Here is a 26456-nt window from a genome sequence, read left to right on the forward strand (position 1 = left end):
ACTGGCCTAAGGACACAGCAGGGCTTCCTCTGTGTGTGCAGATGCAAGCTCCCTCCTGCTTGGCAACGACCTGCTGCCCACCACTTGATACTCAGGAAATCAGAAAATGGAAAAGCGGAGAAAAATGCTTTCCCTGCTCTCCTACTGCCGCTGAATAACTGTGTCTGCCATGGAATAACAGCATGCCCCACCATGGCAGGGCAGGGGCCATGTCACCAAGGCACCTGGCAGTCGTGGTTCCTCACTTTACTACGCTGCTGGATAGACAGAGAGAGTCACTGCAAAATGTATGTATCACCCAGTCTGATGGTTCCTATCCACATTATTTCCACCCAGTAAATCCCTACCCACTCTCAGCTGTGTTTGAGAACCCTTGGAAGTTAGGAGTGGGCTGCTATCAGCAAGACAATCCCTTCAGCCTACTCCTAAGCCCTCTTGTTCAAGGACACTGAGGAGGCAGCTGCAGACAGGCTGAATGGTCACCCCCACTCCCAAGTATATTCTTAACAACTTTGAGCTTTTGCATCGCCAAGACTTCGGCACATGATCTTACAGCGACAAAGGTAAAAACTTGAAAGTGAAATACAACACTGAAAGAGAAATTCCTTTGGCAGATCTCCTTTCCCTCACCTCTTCTCACCCTGCATTTTCAAGAAAGGACAAGATGCAAAAGAGGAGAAAGATTTAGAGGAACAGGTGCACATTGCAGTACCCATCTTACCAAGGTCTACAAATAAGCTAACAGAAATAGTGACAGAAACATAGAATAACAATGCAACGAATCTCTAAAAATTAAAAAATTCAGGAAAACAAAAGCAAGCGTCTCCCCAGTTACTCTGGTTATTTAAAACCTCTACAACTGATTTAGCTTGCAAAATAGCCAGCCACCACACACCAAGACTGGAAGGGACTACAAAAGACAGGTAAGGCAGTAAGGCTCCATAAAGGAAAGGTCATTCTCAAACATGCTATATTATAGAAAAAAGCATTGGATTAAACCATGGCAAAGAAATAATTATAAATAAACTTTTGCATTTGTGGGAAATGCCAGGGCAGAGAAGCAAAAAACCCTACAATAATTTGTTATATGATTACAACAAATCAGAAACTAACACAGCCACAAGTCACTTGGTCTGTTCATCCTGGTAAAGAGGAAAATGAGGAGAGACCTCACTGCAGTCTACAAGTTCCTTGTGAAAGAGTAGGGGCAGACACTGATCTCTTCTCTAAAGTGACCAGTGACAGGACCCAAGGGAATGGCCTGAAGCTGTGTAAGGAGAGTTTTAGGTTGGATGTTAGAAAAACGTTCTTCCCCTAGAGGGAGGCTGGCCACTGGAACAGGCTTCTCAGGGAAGTGGTCAAGCACTGAGCTTGACAAGAGTTAAAAAACTGTTGGGAAATGCTGTCAGGACTCTTGGGGCTGTACAGTGCAGGGCCAGGCATTGGACTCGATGATCTTTCTGGATCCCTTCCAATCCGGTAGGTTCTGTGAAGCCTAACTGCAAGATGGTGCTGTGGCTGCTTAAGTGCTGAAAAAAAAATTCCCGGAGACACAGGGAAAGAATTAGAGACAAGGAGCAGATCATAAATATCAGTATCTATAATTACAGTTTATTTGTTGTAAGTGAAAGCAAAGAGCTAATGTATGGTGTTAGGATACAATGAGGCAACTAAGGTGGTATTTGTGAGAGAGGCAGGAAGCAACTAAGCTTCCTAGTTACCCAGGATGTGCAGTTGCTGACATTGCACAGCCTCTGAAAGGTCTGTTAATAAATATTTGCTTAGCATATTGTAATTTGAGCATAGGAAAGAAAAAGCTCATATTAGCACACTACAGACAACCTTTACAAATATCACATACTTTTCATTGCAAAGGAGAAGATTGCTCTTTCTCTTAGGAGGAATAGGTTCTTCACAGAGATTACCTGTCCCACATACATTTCAAAGAACTACTCAAGTTTCTTAATAATCTTCCTCTGAAGTCCTTACAGAAAATACTGGAATGTTCACACCTCAGTATAAACTATACCAAGGAAGACAAATAATTACAAAAGTTTGATATTTTTATCACAAAAGCAATGGGGTTTTTTCTGGTCATTTCAGCTTCAGCAGAAACAGACAAAATATTTCAAATTAAGCCAATTTGCAGGAGAAAACAGTAACAAGTCATCATGCATTGGGAGTAATTTCATGTTTAGAAAAGTACACATTTACACAGAAAAAACAGACCTCAACCTATTTATTACACAGACCATACACTCAGGACCTGGCCCTCTCCTTTACTATAGCTTTCAATACATGCAGCAGGATATGTCAGGTCCCAGGTCTAGTTAGACAAAGTAGCACTTGGGCACCTATGAGAAATCCTTTGGTGCCCCAAACCAGAATTTGTGCTTACAACCTGAAAACTGCATCCATCAAAAGCTTAGAAGTTTTATTAGAGACAATAATGGTCCACAAAGACCATCAGAGGGCTGGAGCACCTTTCCTACAGAGACAGGCTGAGAGAGCTGCGGCTGTTCAACCTGGAAAAGGTTTTGAGGAGGCATCATTGTGGCCTCCCAGTACCTTTAAGGAGGCTTATAACAAGGATGAAGAGCGACTTTATATACTGGCAGAGAGTGATAGGACACGGAAAATGGCTTTAAATTGAAAGAGCGCAGATTTAGATTAGATATCAAGACAAAATTCTCTACTCAGAGAATTTAATGCTCAGTGAAGCACTTGGAACAGGCTACCTGGGGAAGTTGTGGATGCCCCATCCCTCAAAGTGTTCAAGCCCAGGCTGAAGGGAGCTCTGAGTAACCTGGTCCAGTGGAAGGTCTCCCTGCCCAGGGCAGGTGGGTTGGAACTGCATGATCTTTAAGGTCCATTCCAACACAAACCATTCTATGATTCCAATATTGTCCATGAGCAGCTGGTAAAGTGTATTGAAAGAGATTTATTTCCCATAAAACTTCTTTATTTGTTCTATCCAAAACCATAAAGGAATGTGAACTAATGTTTCAAAAATATAAATCAATTTTTAAAAACAGATTTCAAAACTAGAGGCTTCAAAACACTCATTTTAAGAAGATGAAGTTACATCTACATATCACAGACTCTCTGCTTCTGGAGTTGCAGGATGAGCAGTAAACACTGCAATGTAATGAAGTAAATTCTGAATAGATTATCTATTACACATGTAGGACTTCACTTTGTTAATGTATAATGTGATCCAAAAGATAAATCAGTTAATGAACAATAAAGTTAGCATCTCCTAAGAAAAGCTGAACATTATAGCTCACTGGAAGTTAGACAGTTATACAGTAACCATATAAAAGTAGAGAGTTAACTTTAATGAGATATGAAAGTATAGCTTAATCAGAGCAAAGTTAAGCGTTTCATCTCAGCATAAAAATGTCTTTCCACAGTTAGAAACTGTAATTTTATGGGCATCCTTCTCTGCTGTTAACTTTCAAATTCTAAACTTCTCAGCAAAAGGCCTGAAAGTTAGGGGTTTTGTGTTTTTTAAGGTTAAATAATTAATGGATATTTCCCAATGTATGCATTTGGCTTTTTAGTCAAAATATTTAAATTTAAACCTAAAGTAATTATTACAAAGAAAATATGATAGTGTGGGTAGGGTCTGGCTGACCATCTCTGATGACTAAACTCCCTTCCCAGGGGCACTTATTTTTTGAGTTGCTGTTCAGCATAAAACTAGAGAGAATATATCCCTAAAAATACACTAAATTTAAATTCTTATAAAGAGTTCTTGATGTATGCCAAACACACTGGAATTTGACACAGGCTAAAAATTTGTGACCAGCCCATAGCCTAAGCTGATGCATTTCTTAACTTCGGTGTAGACGTTAACTAAACTTCTACAAAGGCTGATCATGTTGTCTCATTTAGCAATTTAAAAGCCTGCTATTGAATGAATTATTCCTTAAAAGTTCAAGTTCATTACTTATCAATGTGTATTTCCCTCAATAATGTATAATTAATAATACATAATATAGTAGTATAGCTTGCCAAACACTTGCTGTTACATATTAAGGCGCTACAAGGCCCATTTTGTAGAGCCCTGGACTGCTTCAAGCTTTTTTTAACTGATAACTCCATTAAATTTGTGTGCTATGAAAACATAATAAAACATTTAAAAATAGTAGAGTATGTTTAAAAGAACTAGAAAACATGACATTTTAAGTCTACATAGTTAGTATGATGACAACAATTAAAATGCATTTTCAGAAATTAAGAAGATGAATGTAATTAATAAAATTCCTCAAAATGAAGTAGCCCTGAATGACTAAAGAATTTTAATAGCTTTATTATGCTTGTTTGCATAGTCACTGCACTTAAAATCAGGGCTGTACAGCTTCTCTATTTCTCTGGACACATCTTATTTCTTTCCATACAGATCACACAGGTGTATGATAGACACACTCCAGAAAACTAATGGAGTATTTTGGGCACAGCAGGGAAGTGTCAAAAAGGCAGCCTGAAAGTGTCCTTACTTGCACTGTAGAAGTACTCTTATTTTGGAAGGGAGCTATTACACACACAGCAAACAGTCCATTACACAGTGCATCTCCTGTGAACCCTCCCAACATGCTCTAATGGCAAACATCCCAGTGAACTGCTTATTCTCGCAGGACCATTATCAGAGATGGACTCAGAGCACAGAGTGACATCTCTGATACATATATTGCACACAACAATGCTACTGATGTGTGAACTCACATTAGGGCATTTAAGCCAGCTTACTGAACTGAAGAAGATGGATCTCAGCTAGAGTTGCAGGGTTTGGTTTTTTAAAACATTGCACTGGGCAAGAAGAAAAGACACTTTGAAAACAACCAACTTTGGAAGAGTGCTCGCTGTGCCAATAGGATTTACAAGCAAAGCTCATGATTAGGAAATGGCATATTGCATTTTTGTGACACTAAGTGGTGTGCAAGAAATGAATACTTTGAGCACATAGCCTGCTATAGAGTATGAAAGGTAAGCATTCTCCCTGTGTCAGAGTTACAAGTCCTTTCTCTGTCCTGACTGGAAAGTGAATTTTGAAGGAAAGAAACCTGATTCTTCATTCCAAGCTTAGGGAAGAGATAGCAGGAAGAACAAACCAAAACAAAAAGCCTCACTGTCTTTCTCTTCAGATTTATCTGTTATGCTTTCCCAGGACTGTTAGCAGAAAACTCTTCCCCCTAAACTGTTACGGGAATTTTAGTCTTTCTCTGATCATTTTTCATACAGTATGTTGAGCATTTAAACAGAATGTGAGGTTCCCACAAAACAAACCTGGAACCTTCAGAATGCTCTCAGAATGATGCAAAGCATTGTCCATTCCTCAGCAAGCTTCCTGTACAGAGGACAAAGAGGGGGTGAATACTGATGATGCTGCTGTGAAAACAGGAAAACAGTCATGGAGGAATATGGAAGAACAAATAAGCAAGATACTGAGTTGCAAAAGTAGAGTACTGAGTGGCAGAAAGTACATACAAATATATGGTAAGAAGGCAGAAGTACACTGGATCTGATTTTATATGGAGAAATGTATAAATCCTCTTTTGCATTTACAGAAAAATCAGAATAACTATAATTTATCAAGACTACTTTTAGGTGACTGTGCAAAAAGCAATTTGGAGTACACATTTGATAAGCAGGTATAAAAGGATTAATGTGAGAAGACTCAAATCAGTGCCACAAATAAAGATGATAGTCCGTCCATCCATGCATCCATCCATCCATCCCTTTCTGCCTTTTTGCTTGATTTGAGAAGATAGAATAGAATGACAGTCAGTAAGAACACAAAATTTAAAAAGTGTGCTGTAGAGAAACCAAAAGGGTTTTTCACTATTGTGTTAAATTCATGCTTGATAAAAAAAGTATTGATCACCTTTTTAACAGAAACTTTTGCCATAAATTCAACAGCTTTGGCCTTGCAGTTTAAGGACTTGAATTTGCAAGAAAAGGAGGAACTCTCAAATCACTGACTTGTCTTCATAGTAGGGACTAAGAATTTAATGTCTGATATTTTTCAGAAATCCTTTAGAAAAAGGCCACACTTGCAAACATATTTACATCCACTCCCAGTATCAAAACACATTTGCAGGTCACCAGTTTGACTGTTCTGGGACATTCTGTAGCAGGCCAGGTGCTAACAAATCTTAAAATGTATTTATTGGCCTAGTAACTTTATGGATAAAATTGCCAGATCCCAAACTCTTGCACAACACAGGGACAACATCTGACAACCAAGCTCAGCATAACAGAAAAAATGAAACAGTCTTAAGGGTATTTTACTGTGGATATTTTTTAACATGAACCTATGACCATTCAAGGTGCAATACTATTCCCAGAAAGGTCACTGGGAGCTTAGACACTCATTTGAAAAGTATCAGACCCTCAGAATGAAGAAGGCACCATCAAGACTTGCTTTCATGAAGTTATGGATACTTCATACGAGCATTGCTTAGTGCATGGCAGCACTGTAAGGGCACAAAAATGCATGAATTTTTTATTTATATTATCAAACAATACTCACAATACTCACAATACACTATCTGGTGGGAGAAGAAGCAGAAGGCATGGTGCACTTCTCAAATTTGAAAGCTGACAGCTTCATGTACGTTTTTATGGAAATAAAAAATATTTGGCTTTCTAAGGGTTTCAGCTCACTTGTATTACTTTGAGCATACACTAAAAAAGAAAAGGTGGAGGGCTGTTTGGAGCACTATCAGCAACCCAGCAGATGATAAATGTACATCTGGGGGCCATGTAGAAAGACGATGATAGCACAGAAAAAAGATGGGCTACTGTATCAGCTGTTAGTGGACTATATTCCTGTCAAACGCTGATAAGCTCTACTCATGCATTGCCTTATTTAGTCAGACTTCTCTGCTGACACATCAATGCACAGTAACAAGTGCATATGATGATTCCAGTACAGACTTCAGCTCCTTCTTTTACTGAGATCAAATACTAAATTGCTTAGTGTCATTTTCTAAGGCCTACTGGAAATGTCTTATTTTCTCATTTGAGAATACAGGCCAGTAACAAAACTCCAACCTTAATAGAACTTAAGTGGAACACAATATAGACTGCAATAGAACGGTCAGAAAAAAATTGCAGACTTTTTCACAATGGAGACAGTTACTCTGTATTTTGAAGACTAAGAAATTTACTGGAACATATGTGACGTTCCATGAGCCTGTCGTTTGGGAATTACTATTTTAAGAATGAGCATAGGCTAGCACAGGCTTAGGTCTCTAGAAATAATTTAACCTGAAGATAAAATTTTTATGAACTTTTTAGTTACATATATACCTGTATACTATTACTGTGATAGGATAACTCTTTTCCCAAGTAACTCTAGCTACATTTATTCTAAATGACATGACACATATGAGGAGAGAAGATTTTTATTAATATTAAAAGCCAACATTTGTTACTTTCAGAACTATTTCAGTGGCCTCACACTTGCAGAACTAGTAGATTCATCATGTTTCACTGAAACTATTTAATAATAGGCTGCTGTACTGCAGTGTCATTTCAGGAAATCATCACTGCTTTAACTAATGGTACTACAGTCCATTAATATATCTATTGCAAATATATTTACAGCATAACTGTTACTATAGAGGTAAATTAGCAGAGGACATACTGTTAAAGTGTGCATCCCTGAAGTTTTGTCATCATGTTTCACCTACTTGCTAAGTTGTAAAATCAAGTAATCTGTGATGGGTCTTTTAAGTCATTAGCATGAATTAACAAGATTCTGCTGTATATTATTTCACTGCTACTACCAAAAGGTCAGCTATTGAATACAGGAGATCCAGTCAATATCACATATTTATCTTCCTTTGGAACAATGACAATATATTCTATTAAAACTCACTCTGCATTGTACAATGCCATTAACTGTGTTGGCTAAAGCACTCAGTTAATACCCTACTTTTTTCAGAGAAGGCTTTCAATGCTGCAGATGAACACCAGTCTTCATCAGATTTTATCCTTAGAGCAGGTCATTTACACTAGGCTGCACTTTTCGTGGTACACACAGAGAGTTGGTGCACAGGCTTGACATACAACAAAAACCTGTGCTTATACACTCACCACAACCCTCTGGCTTCTCTTTCATACAAGCCTAAAGGAGTACTGCTCCCAGGTCAGGTATTTCTAACATGGCACGCCACTGTAACTCTTGCTGAAAGGTCACACTGAAGTTTATGCCATGCTTGGAAAGCAAATCCACATAACCAAGTTCTGTCATGCATCAGATCCATTGGATGAACACCCTCCTGGGAACATAGGCAGCTCACTTGGCCAATTCACCAAACCCAGGGCTGGCTTTTGACGGGACAAACACCTGAGGAGCAGCATAGGTAACTAAATTAGTCTGGAAGTAATAGCAGCCCACTCCTGATCATCATCCTTCCCAGAGCTGCTGCCTCTACCACAAGGCTGTCTGGCTGCCTCTACCAGAATTTCACAGCACATTCCACACCTGCTTCTAAAGATCCTTTGGGGAAAAGCACAGCCGGGAGCCAGCTGTCTGTATGGCTTCAACACCCTCTTCTCCTTGGAAGCCTCTGATGTACTGCATATGCAATCAGCCACCTAGCCTTCCCTGCCACAAGGTGAATGACACATGCATCCAGCCAGGGAAGTATGGCATCACTGCCTAAATGACCTTCTAGAAAAGGGGGTGAACAAGTAAAGCTGAAGAAAGCAAATCATGATTAAAACTCACTAACATAAGATGGTTTTACCTGCTTAGATGGTACACTGAGGATCTTTGCAACACACAAGAAGCTATACTGCAAAAAGAATAAAGAAGCAGTAACCCCTATAATCAGCTATTTCCACTGCAAATCATGTAATCTGTTAGCAGTATTTCTTACATGTATGTAAATGCAGAAATCAGATTCATTAGTAGATCAATAAAGCTATATTCCCAGATACTTTTCAGAGCAAACCCTTACCAGATTTCCAGAAATATGGACTTCCTCAGCAAGTGAGCTGACATGTCTTTCTAGAATAAAATCTGTCACCCCTATTCATATTGAGCTGTACCATACTCTAATCTCAGGTTTTGAGGACAGTATGCATAACAGCAGACAGAATGTGTGTGACATATGGATTCATCACAGAAGCTTCATGATTTGGAAAGAGAAAAGACTGAATCTCAGAAGGTACCATTAGTTCCTCTTTAATTCATAAAGGAATTGAAATTTTAGTTTTTCTGGAAATTAGGAGAAGTGGACAGCATACTGAGAACCTAAGTTTCCTTCAGTGGTAACTGAACTGTCTCTGTATTTGATTATCCCTTCCTGATCCAGCTGGGAACTTCTAGTATCTTGACTTAGGCCTTTCAACTGCCTGTGACTCCCACAAAACATGCAGCTCACAAAGAGCACTGTTCCATCAGTGATATCCTGCTATCACTACAACCAGTGGGAGTTCTGCTGTTGATGTCAGCATGGCCAACCTTTCCTATTTCACCAGCAGCCTATGTAAAGGATAAATTAAAAGCCACGATCAGCTCACACTTTTATCCTCCAAAGCAACAGGAGGAAGTTAAGTAACAGGAGTAAGTAAAGTCCAAAGCAAATGGACTATAAGCCATTTGTCTGCTCTTTGATTAGAAAGGCATGTTTTCTCTGTTCCTAAAGAAAGTAACATCACAGGAAGTATTTTAGTAGTAAGGTGAATGTTTTCAAGTTTTGACCAATTTTCTCCCTCTATCTACTGAGCAGCAAGCTGCACGCTGCTTTCCAGCTTCTCTTCATTTCAGAATTTGCCAAGGAACAGCTATGAGGAGTTGCTGATCAGAGCATGAAATGTCACCTCATTCCTTCAGAATGACAGGCACAATAAACAGCAAACACCTTACACTACTACTACTATAGTCTCACTAGAATTTTATTTTGTAACTACCCTCTGTGATTAATAAAGTACACTTTAAAGTATCCTTCGGGGTCAGGAAAGGGTAGATGAGTTCCAATTATAATATGAAAGCATTTGCATATTTTCATATTAAAATCCCACAATATTATCACCCTTCTGGTTGTCTATTTCAGATCAATTTAATAAGAAAACAATTTTCTCATATTAATGTTATGAATACACTCCTACGTTTACAAGGATCACCCTATTAAAACCCTCCTGTGCTTTCACTCAGAAATACCATAATCTGAATCATGTCAGTCTTTCTGTGTTTGTGCAATTGAAAATGTAGGCCTTCACTGTAATATGCTCACTCTTGAAGTCCCTCCTTTATTCATTAGATTCAACATAATGCTCTCATCTAAATTTGGGGGATTTTGTTATAAAACTTGTGCCCATTTTCTTTGGCGTAAGTATTAAGCCATATTTCAGCAGCAGAGAGACAGAAGAGACCAAAACAATGCCTCCACACCGTTTTCCCTCTCTAGTGACTAGAAGCAACTGCATACATCACAACATCCATGGGCCATGGCTAATTATTTTCTTTTGAGAAGAAACTAGAGACCTGAAGACTAGAAATCTGTAATTTCTTTCCTGGTAAGTCGTGGGGAGAAGTGGGAGAAAAAATTTGTTTATTCTTACCAGCACTATGCTTATAAAGACAGTATTACTGAAGTAAAATAAAACAACAGTGTTCCAAAAAACCTCTACAAGAAATCATCTTTTCATTGATCCTCTTATTATTAGTTATTATCATAATTGCATGATCACAAGTAGACTAAGTTCCACCATTTTAGTGATTTAAAACATGTATGATGAAAAGACCCTAGAGTCTATGCAACTTAAAAGATGAGATGGAACAGATGCTCCATGTGGAGACAAATATTCCAGACAGAATGGAGTAAAAACAGATAGAAGAGTAATATGGAGTTGTCCCATCAGAAACAACTGGTACCATTTTCAGGTCTCTAGTCATACTCTACAAGAAAAATTACTGCAGGTATGAAGTCATTCAGAGAAGGATCTGAAAAAGCAATACATTTATCCTACTCACTTGTAAAGAACATCACGGGTGAGAGCACAAAAAACAGGTCAAGAAGAAGTTTGAACCCGTTGTGTACATACTCTTCCAGAAGCAATATCTGAACAGTACCAGCTTTAAGATGATGCTGTACACTGTAATAACTGCAGCTTTTGGCATTGAATAAAGGCCCAGTAATGTGCCTCTGTCTAAAGGCATTGTTTCTGAGCAACACTGAAAAAGTTAATGGGATATATCAGAGTATTTGAACAAAAGGTGCCCAATTGCCTTTCAGGATGTTCTCATGCCCTTTAGCCAGCTGATTATATGAGGAGTCTTTTCCCTTAGATCCAAAGTGATTGCTGTGATGGCATCACTTCCTTTTTTCATGCATTCAAGTTTTTTTTCTTTTCAATTAAAGCTACACAATAGAAAAACAAACAGCAGGAAAGGATGTAACTGCAGACCAAGGTGACACTTGGTTGACCTTAGGATACAAGCGGACTTGTCTTGTCACATTCACAAGGAACAAAAATCTTTCAGCCCTTTTGCAGGGAACGTGACCACAAGCAACAGCTCCACTGCAATACAACATGATCTTTTGGACACAGAGAAATAAAATACTGCCATCAAACAAAGTTATCTCATCACCAACATTTCTAATGAGCATTTCAGTCAGTTATCTACACGCTTAAATTGAGCCTCTTTTTTCTTCATTCACTGCTGCAAACTGAATTACAGCATCGACTTACTACTACTCCTACTTGTAGTCAAATACTGCAAGAGTAAACTAGAAGATAAATCACTTTATATCTTCAGAGTAAATTTAGAGGAAAATACTGGATATATTACAAAAATTTAAATCATGTAAAAGAAGATTAATAATTTCAGTCTTGTTCTCTCCTTACAGGGGTCTCTGGGATAGATTAGCTCTGGAAAACCTTTTATTACACACGATACAGCAAGTGCAGAACAAGGTGACATTTAGTTTTAAACTGGGTCATGGTGATCAATCTTCTCTCACAAACATAAAGAACTTTCCAGAAAAGTTACTCATCCTATTTCAGAGTACCATGGCCCTCAGAAGGGCATCTGATCTGAATTACTATTCATTTAAAAATATCCCTCTGCCAAAACAAGCAACAGACCCAAAGCAAATATCAGACATACCACCCCGGAGTGGGTGGTATGGTATATAGTATAAAAGGAACATCATTGTCAAATTTTAAAGTGAGCAGAGTTATCAAAAGCTTTCAGTAAACTCTACTTTTAGCCTTTTGAATAAAGACTGATGTCTAAAAAGAAGATATATTTGATGGTCTGAAAGAAGATTTGATGCTAATCAAAAACTTTTTTCACTTGATGTAGGTTGTAAAATGTAGATTTCTAAACTGCACCACAGCATGAGACCAGCAGACAACAGAAATCGGATGGTTATATAATTTGGTGGTTAAGCAAAGATATTTTTAGTGCTTTGCTAATCCATCTAATGCATTTCTTTCCGAGAGAAGAAAATGCATTACACTGATAGCAATAACAGGGTCAAAACATGAGGATATTGACAAGGAATTTATATCTTCAAGAAAATAAAAAATTATCTCAAATTATTTTTAACAGGATCCATTCCTAAGGAAAGTTTATCAGGGATTGGAAATGGGTGACACTTATACCTAAGTAATTGAAGAGAAGAACCAAAACAAAGAAGGAAAACTTTCACAGAAACACTTCAAATAAGAATCTCATAATGCAAAACAAGCTGGTGACACCTCAAGAGAATCAAACAAATAGAAAATTAGGTGTTTGGCAATTTCTGAGTGTCACATAGCTTATGCTATCTGGGAAGCCTGAAGTAACTTCTACTTTTTCTGAAAGAGTATTTTTTTCAAAAATGACAGTAAAGAAACAATTTCCCCTTGCACTCTATTTCATATTAACCTTGAGAGGAACCAAGCATATTTAAACTGAAAGTATGGGAATAGGACCAGCAAATGACAACAAAAGTATTTTTATGAACAGTAAATATTTTTGAAAAAAGATGAGTTAAACCACTCTGTGTAATCTGAAACAAACTACAGTGGACTTAATTTTAAAAGGTATCAATCTACTTTAAAGTTTCATTTATTAATAGATGGAAGTGTCAATGTTGTGCACAAAATGTTTCCTCAGCTGACTTGCACCTCAGCAGGCTCAATTTCTGCCTCCCTTGAAACTTCTACCTGCAAAATGAGACAACTCAGTGTCAAAAAACAGAAAAAAAGATTCAAAGGTCTGAATTAGTTTTACTAATGAAAAGACAATAAATGGTTTCAGAGTCAGACAGAGAGGAAATGGTTTTAAGTTTTACAGTGAGCACATAAAAGCAGAAAATCCAAGAGGAAACTGTCATCCTAATTCTGCAAAGTGAATTTCTATGCAAAACCAGAACTATTTTCTTGAATAGATTAAGCAGTGCTAGGTTTTACATCTGCCCAAAACCACATTTTCATGTACCAGCAGATTCCAGGGAAATTAGTAACGTTTTTAAAGAAAAGTATCTTTTAAAGTATCACATTAGATACATTAAAAGCAGAACAGCATTTCTTCAATTTTCAGGGACCTTGAACAAGCAGGGTTTCTGAAGACAGTTTAAGATGAGTTTTCTCAGACTGACCTATGAAGACACAGTCAGTATGTTTTCTCAACCATCAACCAAAAATGCCTTCATTATTACACTATTATTACAAGAGCTGATTAAATATGTTGTGAAATAGCAAATAAACGGGAGAACTTTCGCTATGAGGAAATGAGCTCACACATTTCACAGACCCAAGCCTTGTGCAACACTTACCCAAATACCAGGGCACACACTTCAACATTTCTGAGGACTTTTAATAATGTTCCAAAAGGTAACAGCATTCTTGTACTGAAGGATTCCAGTCTGGAATCAGCAGACTGGAAACAGCAAAAATCTAGGTGTGGAAACAAGTGTGTGAGACCTCTGATGGTCTATCTGTACTGTATGGAGACCTTCCTGAACGAGACACCAATTCCTTCATATCGTTCACTCACCATGAAGGTCCACAGCCAAAGCTCATCATGTTCTATATGCAGCATGTCATCTCTCAGCAGGTAACTCACAACTTAACTGCTATACAGACTTCATGATCACTTTTATAATGATCTAACCACAAGTGTAAGGAGCAAGTGAAGTCAAATCAGGTATATGTTACATTACAAAGGTGGAACTAACAGGTGAACTGCTAAAAGCCACTTAAAGCATATGCTAATCACCTAAAATTTCAAGAAAACATCAAATCAGATTTAGCCCTAACTCCTTGGCAAATTTATTCAGAACTGCGATTTTGACTAATTGCTCTCTGCATTTATTGTTCACCAACCCAGCAAAGCTAAAAGCTAAATCCTATGTACTTTAATTCTTCTGCTAAAAAAGGTTCAACCTCAGAGCTCCATCAACAATTTTTCCATCAGAAATGCATCGCATCTGTGCATGTCACAGACACAGACTTTGAGGTGAAAACCTTTAGTGTCTTTTCCTGATAACAAGTACTTGTACAAAGCTCAACTATGAGCAAGTAATATAACTACATATCTTGCAGGTGGTCTAAATTTTAAGCATACAAAATACATACTAATTTTTATCTGTCCCATTTCTGTCTTAAAATAAATTTTTGGATCAGGTATAAACTCTGCATTAGGAAATAAAACAACACTCTTCATTGATATGGCAAATACTATTGATCAGTGCTTGGAATTGTAACACATCATTATGATATTTTGTCATATTTCATTATCCACTGAGAATATAAAACAATATTTATACCTGTACATTGCACCATTAAGAAATTGTGAATGCTGGGCAACATTAGACCTCCCAAGATGAATTAAGTTTTGCAAAAGGAATCTAGTCACCACTGGAAGAAAGAGAAAGCCTCTTCACCACTGACAAATACCTCAACAGATCTGCACAAATTAAACATTTCTGAATATCACAATAAGTCACCAACTTATCTGTTCTGTTGATTTTTATCGAAATTATAAATGCCATTCCCACCTTTACTGCTAATCTGTGATTTCCAAACTGGAACTCTTATCTGAAGCAGAAAATGATGTTATGAATAGTAATAAATTTAGAAATATTTCAAATATGAAAAAACATTATTTTCAATAAAACTGAAAATAAGCCCTTCATCAAGATACATGAAGGTAAATGTAGGACAGCCTACACAGACATATAGACATATAAGCATAGAAAAGACACTCCTCTTTTCACCACTGCATCTTTACAAAGCATTCTGACAACTGGCACCTGTCTGGTTAGTCTTAACTTTTGCTTACAGAACCACAGATTTGTTTAGGTGACAAAAGACCTTTAACATCATCAATTCCAACAGTTAATCCACCCCTGCCAAGTCCACCACTAAACCAAGTCCCTAAGTACCACATCTACAAATCTTTTAGCACCTTCAGGGATGGTTCCCTTATTTTTCCTGAAATACATTTTGTATCTCAGTGCTTGGCAGTATATTATCTGTTTTTTGGATATTCCTAAGTGCTTATACAACTGATGTAACAAATTCCAGAAAGTGAAAGAGCTCAGAAAGGGAACTTGGGCTGAACACACACACGTGTGCACACACACAGAGCCAGATCCTATGAAGTCACTTCAGTTCAGTCATCACCAAGATTCCTTGGTCTTCTTTTTTTCCCTATGGAAGTCAAGTTTTTAACCAGCAACAGGTATGAAATCCTAGCTCCAGGTAAGAACATGCTAGGGCTGTGATGCATGCCTGCATCTGCCCACAGGCCACCTCAACAGTGAGACTTTTGAGTCTTGCTTCTTTCCACATTTGGATTTTAAGTTCTTTCGCAAAACTAAGAGTGACATGATCTGATACCTTTATTTATGAAGTAGTCTAAAAATTCAGAGAAGAAATATTTTTGAAATTATTCACCCCAAAGCCAGAAAAGAAAGCTAAAGCAGCAGCAAAATGACCTCTACCTCTTCTTATATATGCCAGTAACATCTGAGGCAAGCACAAAGTGGAAATGCTGCATTATAGCAGTAAGGTAACTGAACAAGCCTTACCCACCTGATTCAGGCTGGTAAGAGAAAAGAGATGTAGATACCTGTCTTCTTAACCTCCTAGAACAGACAACCTGAAAATTCATATTTAACTGATTTCATTTTAGCCATATATAGAAAGAAATTTCTGGCTTTTAACAATACCATAATTTCTCATCAATCCCTACTTTTCATGTAGTAGGACCAAAGCACAGCATTCGTCACCGAAAAGTCTGGAAATAAAGATTTAAAACAAAAAAGAGAAAGAAGAAGTGCTTAAGTGAATAAAAAATTAACTCAGAAACAGAACATAATGGGACAGACGAAATGACTGGTTCTCCCAGCTGCGGTTCAATGCTGGATACCCACAGGGCTCAGGGCTGAGAAGCCATGTCATTCTTAAATGCCGAGGAAATGCTTGAACAGCTAAGTGACTGAATTCGTGAACGGCAGTGTCAGAGAAGTCTGAGGCACAACTGCAATGAAGGGCTGCACAAAAATCACTGATAACTCTTAATGGCAAATACAGTTCAATTTAAGTGTAAGAGTGATGTGCAAAGCAGAGTAATCCTAACTTTACTTATAAGTGGCTTTAACGTCACCTTGGGAATGAGCTCTTGGGGAGACAACCTCTATTCCGCAGATCTGGGAATACTACATCTCAAGAGGACAACAGGAATAATCAATAGGTTGTTTCAGATGTCAAACACTTACATGGTCTTGAGGGAGGCAAACTTGTATGGAGAAATTTGTTCCTGGACACTAGCCACAAAGAGATTGTGCCTCTACCTCCACAGACAATGAGAGTAAAGAACTACAGATGAATGAAAAAGCAGATAACAAAGTGCAAATAGAGGAGTACTGAAAGAGGAAGATCATAGTGAGATAGGCAAGAGAATGCAGGTCAGTGTATGCAAGTATGCACCAAAATCTGTTAAATACATAAAGCAGAAAAATATATTATTCACCAGAAACATGAAGTCACAATACATATCACTGATCCATTAATATTCAAACAGTACTACTCATGGAACTACACCAGTTTTGAGAAAATGAATCAATTATTATTTGGGAAATATAGAATTAGATCAACGTAGGGGGCATGAATTAATAATTTTAATGGTTATTTTTCTGCTGTAGTTGTTCAGTGAGAAACATCTTACTCTATAGAATACTGACTGACAATGTCACAGTTAGATGATAGCAGGTTTTCTTATCTCTGAAGAAACAATCTGGGAATGTTCTATATCAGTTGATTTAGTCTTTGAGAAAAAAATTGAGTAAATTACTCAAGCTTCAGCTAGTACTACTGGACATATGCATGCAGTTGTACTAGATACAGTGAAAATACAAAATCTTTTTGTTTTCCGAGTATTTTTATAGCAAACAATAACATAAATCGAATGACTTAACTCTATAGTTCATACATGACTAACCAGTACAAACGATCCAGATTTTGTTTTTTAAATGGGTATTTATTTCCATCACAGAAACTCTTCTCCAAGTCAGTAGAGACAGATGCTATTTGCAGTTTAGCTTCTGAACAATTGTTGTAATACAGATCAAAACTGACATGCTGTGTAAAAACTAAGAGGAGAATCTGCATAACAGCTCATCTTCTGTGGCTACAAAAAAATATTAGTCCCTTTGTGTATCCCAGTATCATTAAAAAAAAAAAAAAAGCCTTCATGTTGTCACATATATCTGCTGGGCCACTACTGCAAAAATCCTCTCTACTTCTGTATTAAGTGTTCTGGAAATTGGGGGGAAAATTCCTATCTTCTGAATAAAGAAATATTTCAAGAACATTTGTACAGCAGAAACAGGCTTTATTTGAAGGTTATTTCAGAAGCAGTGGTGCAGCATTGTTTCATTTACATTCTGAAAGCACTGAATATTTCCCACCTTGTCCTAGCAATCTCTTGATTTTAAACTATTTAGAAAGGCAACTCTCAAGTAACAATTCTGTGTCTAATACAAACACATGGTAAAACTGGATCCACACCAGAATTGCTTTAAAAAAACCCATAATCCCTATCAAGCTTATGGCTGTAGGTAGGCATATTTGGATATAGGTAATATGATATTACTTGAGGCTTTTTAAAATTTCAAGCTGAGGGATGGCATAGGACTAATTTTGCATATTTTCAGCCACATAATCTTGGCGCATTACAAACTAAGAAAGTAAAAAACTCTGTGTAGTGATGTTTATATGACTTGTGTATTTCAAACAGGTGTATTATTCATTCCCCAGCAAAAAAACTGAAGAAGATTATATTCTTTTACCAACGAGTTGTTTGTAAAATGAGAGAATACGTGCCCCAACTCCCACAGGATTCAAATAACCCATGGTTTTCTATAAAGAATGCAGAATTAACTTCAAAATTACTATCTATAGTAGCTCAAGACCTATTTTAAGTTTTACCTCAGCATTTAATTTGTTATCTTCAAAAAAACTATGTAGCAAAATGATTAAAAGTGATTTTGTTTTGAACCTCAGGCAGCTTTCTGTACTGAAGCAAGCAATCTTAGATAAATACCTTTGGTATTTGTTGGATCCTATTCCTAAACACAATGTTCATATTTCAGCTATAATAAGTAAAGCATCTCGAAGGCGTGTGAGGCACCAGGCTTGCAAGTGTCCAGTTTAGTTTCTTGAGTAAAGTGAGAGTGGCAGAGTCAGCTAAATCCATCATGGAAAGCTGTGTGTGGCACAAATAATTCAATGCTGTTTGGAATGACTGGCAGCTGCCTTCTAGTGTGGACACAAACTGTACTATCACATGCATGTAACTTCAGCTCTCCCTAGAAATTATAGTTTGTTCAGGTCAGGCTGAGCACACCCATTACACCAGGCAATGAACACAACAAAGGGGCTGCCTAATAAACCATCTAGTGCTGCTTCCCGGGACTTCCACATGCTTCATATGACCCCATCAAGCAGCACAACATACTGAAGCTTACTCTGAATCAACGGTATGAAAAAGATAAGCAGTGAGCTCTTAAGTAACTGCTTTACTGTGGACATGGGGGTGGACAACTGAGCTAAAGGAGCTGCACAGCAACTTGAAGCCAATGCTAAGTGCCCAAGCCCAGGCTGGGGCAGCACCAGGCCAGGACTCAGGGTAAACTGGAGTTCTCTGACTCGTCCTCAGCACTGAACATTACACAAGTCAGCTTCTGGCACCAGGCCATGATGACTCCAAGGGAGAGCAGGGACCCAAGAAAGTCCATTTTGTGAAGTTGGGTTCACTTCCAAACAAAACTGTTATTCTGGGTCTCCACTACCAAGTCAATCCTGCTGCACCGTCCTCCTATATCCATTTCTAACAACCCAAGACTCCTTTGAACCACGCAGAACAAATCAATCTACTTGTGAGACAGGATCACAACCAGAGTTTCAGTAGTTTCTATTAAAAAATAAAAGCTGAAATTTAGTTCTAGCATCTGTGGACTTAGGCACAAACATGTTAAAAATAAAATAGAGCTGTCTAAAAAAGCTGCTCTGAAAAAGAAATCACTGCAGAAGATGCCAGTTAATCCCCCTTCAGTACTCCACTTAAAGGGTCTTCCTGACTGAAGGCTTGCTAGTCACTGCTGTCTGAGCACAGACAGCTAATTAACAAGGAGGAACTGCTCCATATTATTAGCAGCAAGATATTGATTTTACTGTTATCTTGTTCTCCGATCCAGTCTTTTGCCAGCTTCTTTTCATCTGTTGGGCACTGCCATTTTCCCAGACTGCAAGGTCTCCAGACAGCATAATTTGTTTGTGCAGTGCCTAACACAAAGGAACCATTATGCTTCACCAAATCTCAGGTGATCATGTAATGAGAGCCCATTACAATATTGCTTTTAAGGTGGTCACAAGTTCTCATGGCATATTATGACTACACATATACTTCACTTAAAACTCACTCAAAACTTTAACGTAATTAAAAGTATTTATATTCTGTGAAAAAGAAAATAAAAAAGAAGTTTAAATTCTTTAATCTGCTTGTTTTATGACCTGAAAGATCAATGAAATGTTAGGAAAGTGTCAACAAGGAGATACTTTTCTCTTTTGATTTCTTTCTCCAGTTTCTTTCATACACTATCTTCTGTTCATATTTCTTACTGTATTTTTATCATGTCCCTCTGTGACCTTGCAAAGTTTGTTTTTCCTCAGAGAATCGACACTTAAAAGACCTTTTTATGGGGAGAATTACCTAGAAAATATTTGAAGGGAGAAAAAAAAACCAAAAAGGCCTGGCTCTGAACACTCAATTCTGAATGCATAAAATTTACTTTTCTGAAAGAATATGGACATGAAGGGTTGTTAGTAAACAAGCATCACTCCTGCTTCCACTGCTTCATGTTTACTTACAGGACTGATGTATTCTAAACACTCAGTGTCACTGAGTGTTGTAAGGTAAATTTATGTTCAAACTCTGAAAATGAATTCCAGAAACATTACGATTTTACACTGTACATAAGTATTGATGAAGGCAAAGTTAATATAATACAGTATAATGAGAACTTAAGTGATTTTCATACTAGGAAAGAAGTGCTCTAATGTAATTCCAGTTTATATTGAACTGCAGAGGGATATCTCCTTTGAATGAGACATATGACAGTGATGAAAAGGAAGTTCAAAATCCATACAGTGAGACTTACGTGATATCCTCAAAATGAGTTTCCACTTCACTCTTGGCTGAGTCAATTTGGGGCTTTTTAATATCTCCCAAAAGTACATCTTCCAGCATTTAAAGCACTTCACATGTATAGAAAAGAATCAAACATTTCTGGAAAGTAGCTTCTCCTTTCAGACAGGAGGACCCCAAATAAGCCATATAAACCTGACTGCTTTTAGCACAACGCATTAAAGATGAATTTGCATTAATTACTCCCCATAATAATGGTATTTTTAGAAAGGCACCTTATAAAGTTTTGAAAAGGGAAGTATTGAACATATTTTTGAAGTTTCTCAAATTCCGGGATTTTTATATTTATGCCAAAATATTTTTCCTTAAATACAGCTAGTAAAACTTTACTACACAATGAAATCTATTAAGCTGCACTGTAATTTTAAAAGAATTTTTATTCATTGCTAATTTCTAATCTGTTTTGAATACACATCTGTGTAGCAAAAGCTAGTAATTACTTCCCTGATACAGCAGCTTTTTATACATCACACAATGTTGCAATCTGCTATCTTTTGAGAAATTCTGCTGTCATTTTCCAAACACCTTATTGCAAATGCCTCAAAAACATAAAAGCTAAGTCAGGAGAGCCAATGTAAATTCAGGTTCAGAGAAGCACTATTTATCCCAATTTTAATATTTTTCTGTGTCTACAAAACTGCCACAAAGGAAGATTACACAGATTACTAAAGAGGACTTTTAGACATAAAAAGACATCAGTAATATAAAACAAAACAGTGGTTGGTCTCATTGAAGACTGTTTGGACATCTGTCACAGGTCAAACTACCAGCCAAACCTGTCATGACCAGCAGGGAGCTATGATGAGGAGTAAGGTCTGTTTCCATTTGGATGAACAAACATTTTGGGAATAAACAATGCAGGAAGAATAGCATACAACTCCAAGCTGCATTGAAAAGGAAGGTATCTGGATGAGAGTAAGGATTTCTAGCTCTTTGCTTTGATGGTTTCTGGGGTGAGAAAAGGTCTATCTAGTGAGTTCTTCAACTAATGGAATGGAAATCTACAGCAAGCACACAGTGCTGGTGACATCTGTCCAGTCTGAAACACAGAAGGCCCTTGTGCAGGGAGGTTATGCCATATGGGCAGAACCACCTTTGTATTAAACATTAGAGGAATTATAGAAGGCACTACTCCTAGACTTTTTTGTGCACTAGTAATTGTTGGGAAACAGACAAGACTACCATCTTCATATTCATCTAGGCAGACATTGCAAGAATGCTACTGTCTAAAGAATCATTATATTATTAATATATCAGTTTGGTAAAAAATACAGTCACAAACCAACACCAGTCGTCAGGCTTCAGTGAGACAGAAGTACTTCCATCTTGAAATCACAACCAATCTGGTCAGCCTAGATTTTAACAACTATTTGAAATGGAAGTTTTTTTACTCAATGCTGCTCTAGAATCTATTCCAGATGATATGGCTACTGACCCTACCAGTATGACAGTTCCTTAGTTCACCAGTGCCCATTGCCTTGCTCCTACAAGTGGATACTCAAACAATCCCTGAAAACTTGAGAGATAGGAAAGGTTTTGGCATTCTTACTAGGGGAGTCCAACATGCCCTCAGAAGTGAAGTTAATATTATCTTCCTGCCTGATGTTGTCCAGCCTGGTGTCAGGTCTCTCGGCCTTTGAATCAGTGCCAGTACAGTTGGTGCAGTGGCTACTAAAAAGAGAGAAGACCTGAATCTGCCATCTTGCTGTCGATCCTGGTAGTCATGGAAGTGTTTCAGAGAGATTTTTAGCTGAGAAACCAAAGGGAGAGATTGCCCCTGGTCACAGCTGCACTATAACTGAGTCCTTCTGCTGCACTTTCAAAAACATATTTTCAAGAAATAAACATTGTTTTGATGAGTTGTTCCAAAAGAAGCAATTTGAACTCTGTCCTCCACCTAAAAATCCAAGGGAAGGAAAAGCAAACAAAACACTTCAGAGACACTTCTTGAAGAGGAAGTGCATACACCATGCCTTGGAACATAATGGTTTCAGACGACAGCTTTTTAATAGCTTTGTATAGACTCAAAGTGATGACTCCCCCTTTCCATACATCCCACTGCCCCATTTTCTAAAAAAAACTAGGGTTTATTATGTACTGATAGAACATGAATGGGATCCAGTACTTTCTTAAAGTTAGGTATTACTGATCTGCTTTACTAATATGGTATCCTGTCATACAATGCCTTACATGTATTTCTAGAAGTAACCAAGTATATGCTACCCTTTAGTTACTTACGTGACCAGTTCTCAGAAAGGTCCTTTAACAGTATGCTACACTCTTCATCTTAGTGTCTCAACTATTTCTTGCAATGAGCATTTTATATATTCAAGCTCTCCCACTTATGCAGTTTTTGGTGTTTTCTGTATTTCTTAGTACTGTCAGGAAAAGGGTGGTCACTGGGGACACACTAGTGACCACACTAAATTAGGAATCAGTCGCTCAGCTCTGACAGTAATGTGACATCCTCCTTCTAAAATAGCACAAAGATTTTCTTTCATGCACATTCTGTATTCTTTTTTTTATTCAAAGCGTATTTCAAGAAAAGCCTGCCTGAGGAAACAAACTAAAGCCATCAATAGAGAAACCGCCACAGAAACTTATTGGAAGGCAGTAAAAATGAAATAGCTTTTTAAAGAGCTCTCAAACTTAAAACAAAACCAGTTAAAATTGTCTATACTGATTTAATTTGTAATTAAATCAGTAATTCCACTTCAAGAAACTTTGCTTGGTTGTTCACTAGGAGTTCAAAGTGAAAATGACACTTTTCTCCACTACCAATACCCATACACTTCTCCCATCTCAAACACTTGGCAGAAGGCACAGGGAGAAGCTGACCACCACTACTTAATGTGGTGGCCCTATGATCACACAAGTTGAGGAGAAGCATGCTCCAAAATGGAAGAGTCCTCCTACAGAACTCTTTCGGCAAATACTGCCCTGGCAACCAAATCAACAGCCTCCAAGCACAACGTTCTCGACCATTATTCTTAACCTGTTCATACCACAGTTTCTCAGAAAAAGAGATGCATCTTGAGATGTCTATTGTCAAATTGGCAACTTCAGTAAGTTTCAGATGCTACCAAAAAAAATCAGCAATACAATAAGTATGGGACAAACACAAACTCTTTACTCAAATGAGTTGAAGTTCTAAGTTTCTCACGTGTAATGCCATTAAAGTCAATGGAGCTAGATACATGAAACTGAAAGGTGAGCAAGTGCTCACTAACACAAAGGTTTACAACCTTCCATTTGACAACTTACCTTGAGGTTGCAATTTCCACTTTGGTTCTTGCCATGGCAGCTGCTCGCTGTGCACCCTCTATTGCTCTATCCACCTTTTCTCTAGTTTTTGTGTTTCGTATTGGTATAAGTTGCTTTCTTATTCCACGGACCAAAATGTTATTTTTGTACTTTCCCTCTTCTTTGGTGCCATCTGGAAACATGGTACATCCATATCCGTGCCTCCTGTTATTCAGCCACTCTCCTTCATATTTCATACCATTCGAACGCTCACTGATACCAAAACCGCTGCGCTTGTCATTCTTCCATTCACCCATGTAGGCTTCTGTCGTGGTAGCATCAACATGGTCTTCCAGAGGGCTATAATCACAGTCACCATCTCCAAAACTAATTGTAGAGTTGGCGTCACTAGAACTAATTCTGCTCATAGCAGCATCGCTCCTGACAGAGCTCCGTTTGCTAGATATCGATGACCTAGATTCCGATTTTCTAAGTTTTATACTACCAAGAAGGGATCCTCTTCTGAATAAGCCTCCTTTTTTCTTAATGCTCATGGCTTCTGCATCACTGTGAAAATTGAGCACAAATCCTCCTCTTGTTCCAGCTGGACTGTCTGAAGTGACGTCATGCAGAACAGTGCCATTGCTCTGCTCACTTCGAAGTGACGCCAGAGATGTTCGGAGAGGTGAACGGATCACAGTGGCCATGCCATAGGGTACACTCTGACGTACACCATATCCATGTCTCATCCCTCCTGTCCACTGCCCCTGGTAGGTACCTTTCAAAGTAATAAGAAATTAAATTTAGGAAGCTGTAGAAGACCTGGCCCTCTCCATCCAATATGCTACAGACAACACTACATTGTCAGCTCTGATTTTGGTGAGATGCACATGACACAAATAGATAAAACTACTTTTGTTACTTGTTTTTCTTAAAAAAATATTTTTCCACTTAGCAATATTTCACTTTCACAGCTGATTTATTTCGGCATCTACGACACAGTAACTATAATCACAGAAACATTTTTTAATTGATCTCTCCAGGGAAAAAAAACCAAAAAACTTCAGAGACATTTCTAAAGCAGGACTCCCTCAACACTTTTTAAGGTGGACTGATAGAAAGGTGGCCAGCAGAAACAGAGACACATTATATGCAGTCAGCTGAGGAGGGAGAGAGGGCTGGAGAGAAGGGAGAGAGCAGGATACTTACAGCTCCTGTGCCCAGCTGCTCACAGAAAGACCAAGTAGGAGATATAACCATTCTGTTACTGTAGGTTTAAGCTGACTACAGACCTCTGCTCGTCAGAAGCTATTTGACAATGCACTAGATTGCCTTCAGATGGGCTTTTGGATCCACTGTCTTAAACCTCTATTGCAAAATTAAATCTTTTAGAATTTTTGTGTGGATTTGAATGAAAGAACAAGACCTTAGGACTCCTTTCTCTTTATGAACTCTTCATACCAACACTTTCTAGTATCTCTAATACATAAACATGCACTGCATTCTACATTATGTTGTGACAGAGGGATCAAAAGCATGAATTCTTTAGCTCTTTTTTTGCCTTTCATTTATTCTGTGGCACATAAGAAAGGCAAGGCAGTAACACAATATTGCACAACATTCTAGCAAATATTTAATCGTAACTACTCTTGTAAAAAATTTTAAGCAGCAATGTAAGGAGGGAGTATCGTATATGATACGATGAGTCATGGATGTCCATGGAAAATTGCACTGGAGCCAAACTCCACCTTTATCAGATTACTACAGCAATTTTTTTTCTTGTATTCTCAAAAGGCATTTTCATTTTGACATTTGCCAGTGCCTGCTCTCTGGAGGCCATTTCTACCAGAGGCTCCAAAGGAAGGTGGCATGAATGCCATAACTAGCAAATAGAAGATATCCTGTTTTCTGATGTAATTTCACTAAAATTCCCATTAAACTACCTTAAGCTCCTCAAAATGAAGTCGCTCACCCACTTGGTGCCGTTTTTTATCTTTTTCTCTTAAAGCTACTTTGAGTATTTTCACAGAGGGATGAATAAGCAATCTTTAAAATGTTTTTTAAATTTTCATCTACTTCAATTGGAACACCTATTAACTATGCAGAGAACTACATATCAAATGTCAAAAACAGTGATTGATAAATTTTTTGTGAAAATATTTGTGAAGTATCTGCAGTTGAAGATGTGGCTCCAAGATTCATTTGTTTTGAGATTCAAGCACTTCCACATATACATTCTGTTTTGGTTGTGTACGTGTCCATCATCTATCAAGTGCTGCCTTACTCTTTGCCTCTTCTGCTAACTTATATTTCAGTGTTAATACACAATTAAATTTGCTAAGTCTGTTTTCTTTATTATATAATACTAGACAGGTTCCAAAACTTAGCTGTTTTGTGTTGGTAGAAAATTCTACCAAGTGGAAGGTTTTAACAGATGGCTGCTGACACAAACAAACAACTTTCTTAGTTTCTTTCTCATTCTCTGTAT

The 26456-nt window shown here is 37.8% G+C and overlaps 1 protein-coding gene across 3 annotated transcripts in view; it reads right to left on the reverse strand.

Annotated features, from left to right (window-relative positions):
• Positions 1 to 26456, reverse strand: part of JPH1 (junctophilin 1) — an 82244-nt gene that overhangs the window by 50809 nt on the left and 4979 nt on the right. For all 3 annotated transcript variants that reach the window (XM_083858935.1, XM_083858934.1, XM_083858933.1), the window contains exon 2: positions 23990 to 24746. In XM_083858935.1, the coding sequence (XP_083715061.1) occupies positions 23990 to 24746 (757 nt within the window). The remainder of the gene's footprint in view (positions 1 to 23989; positions 24747 to 26456) is intronic.

This window comes from Zosterops lateralis (genome assembly GCF_965231275.1).
Source record: "Zosterops lateralis genome assembly, chromosome: 1".
Taxonomy (NCBI): Eukaryota; Metazoa; Chordata; class Aves; order Passeriformes; family Zosteropidae; genus Zosterops; species Zosterops lateralis.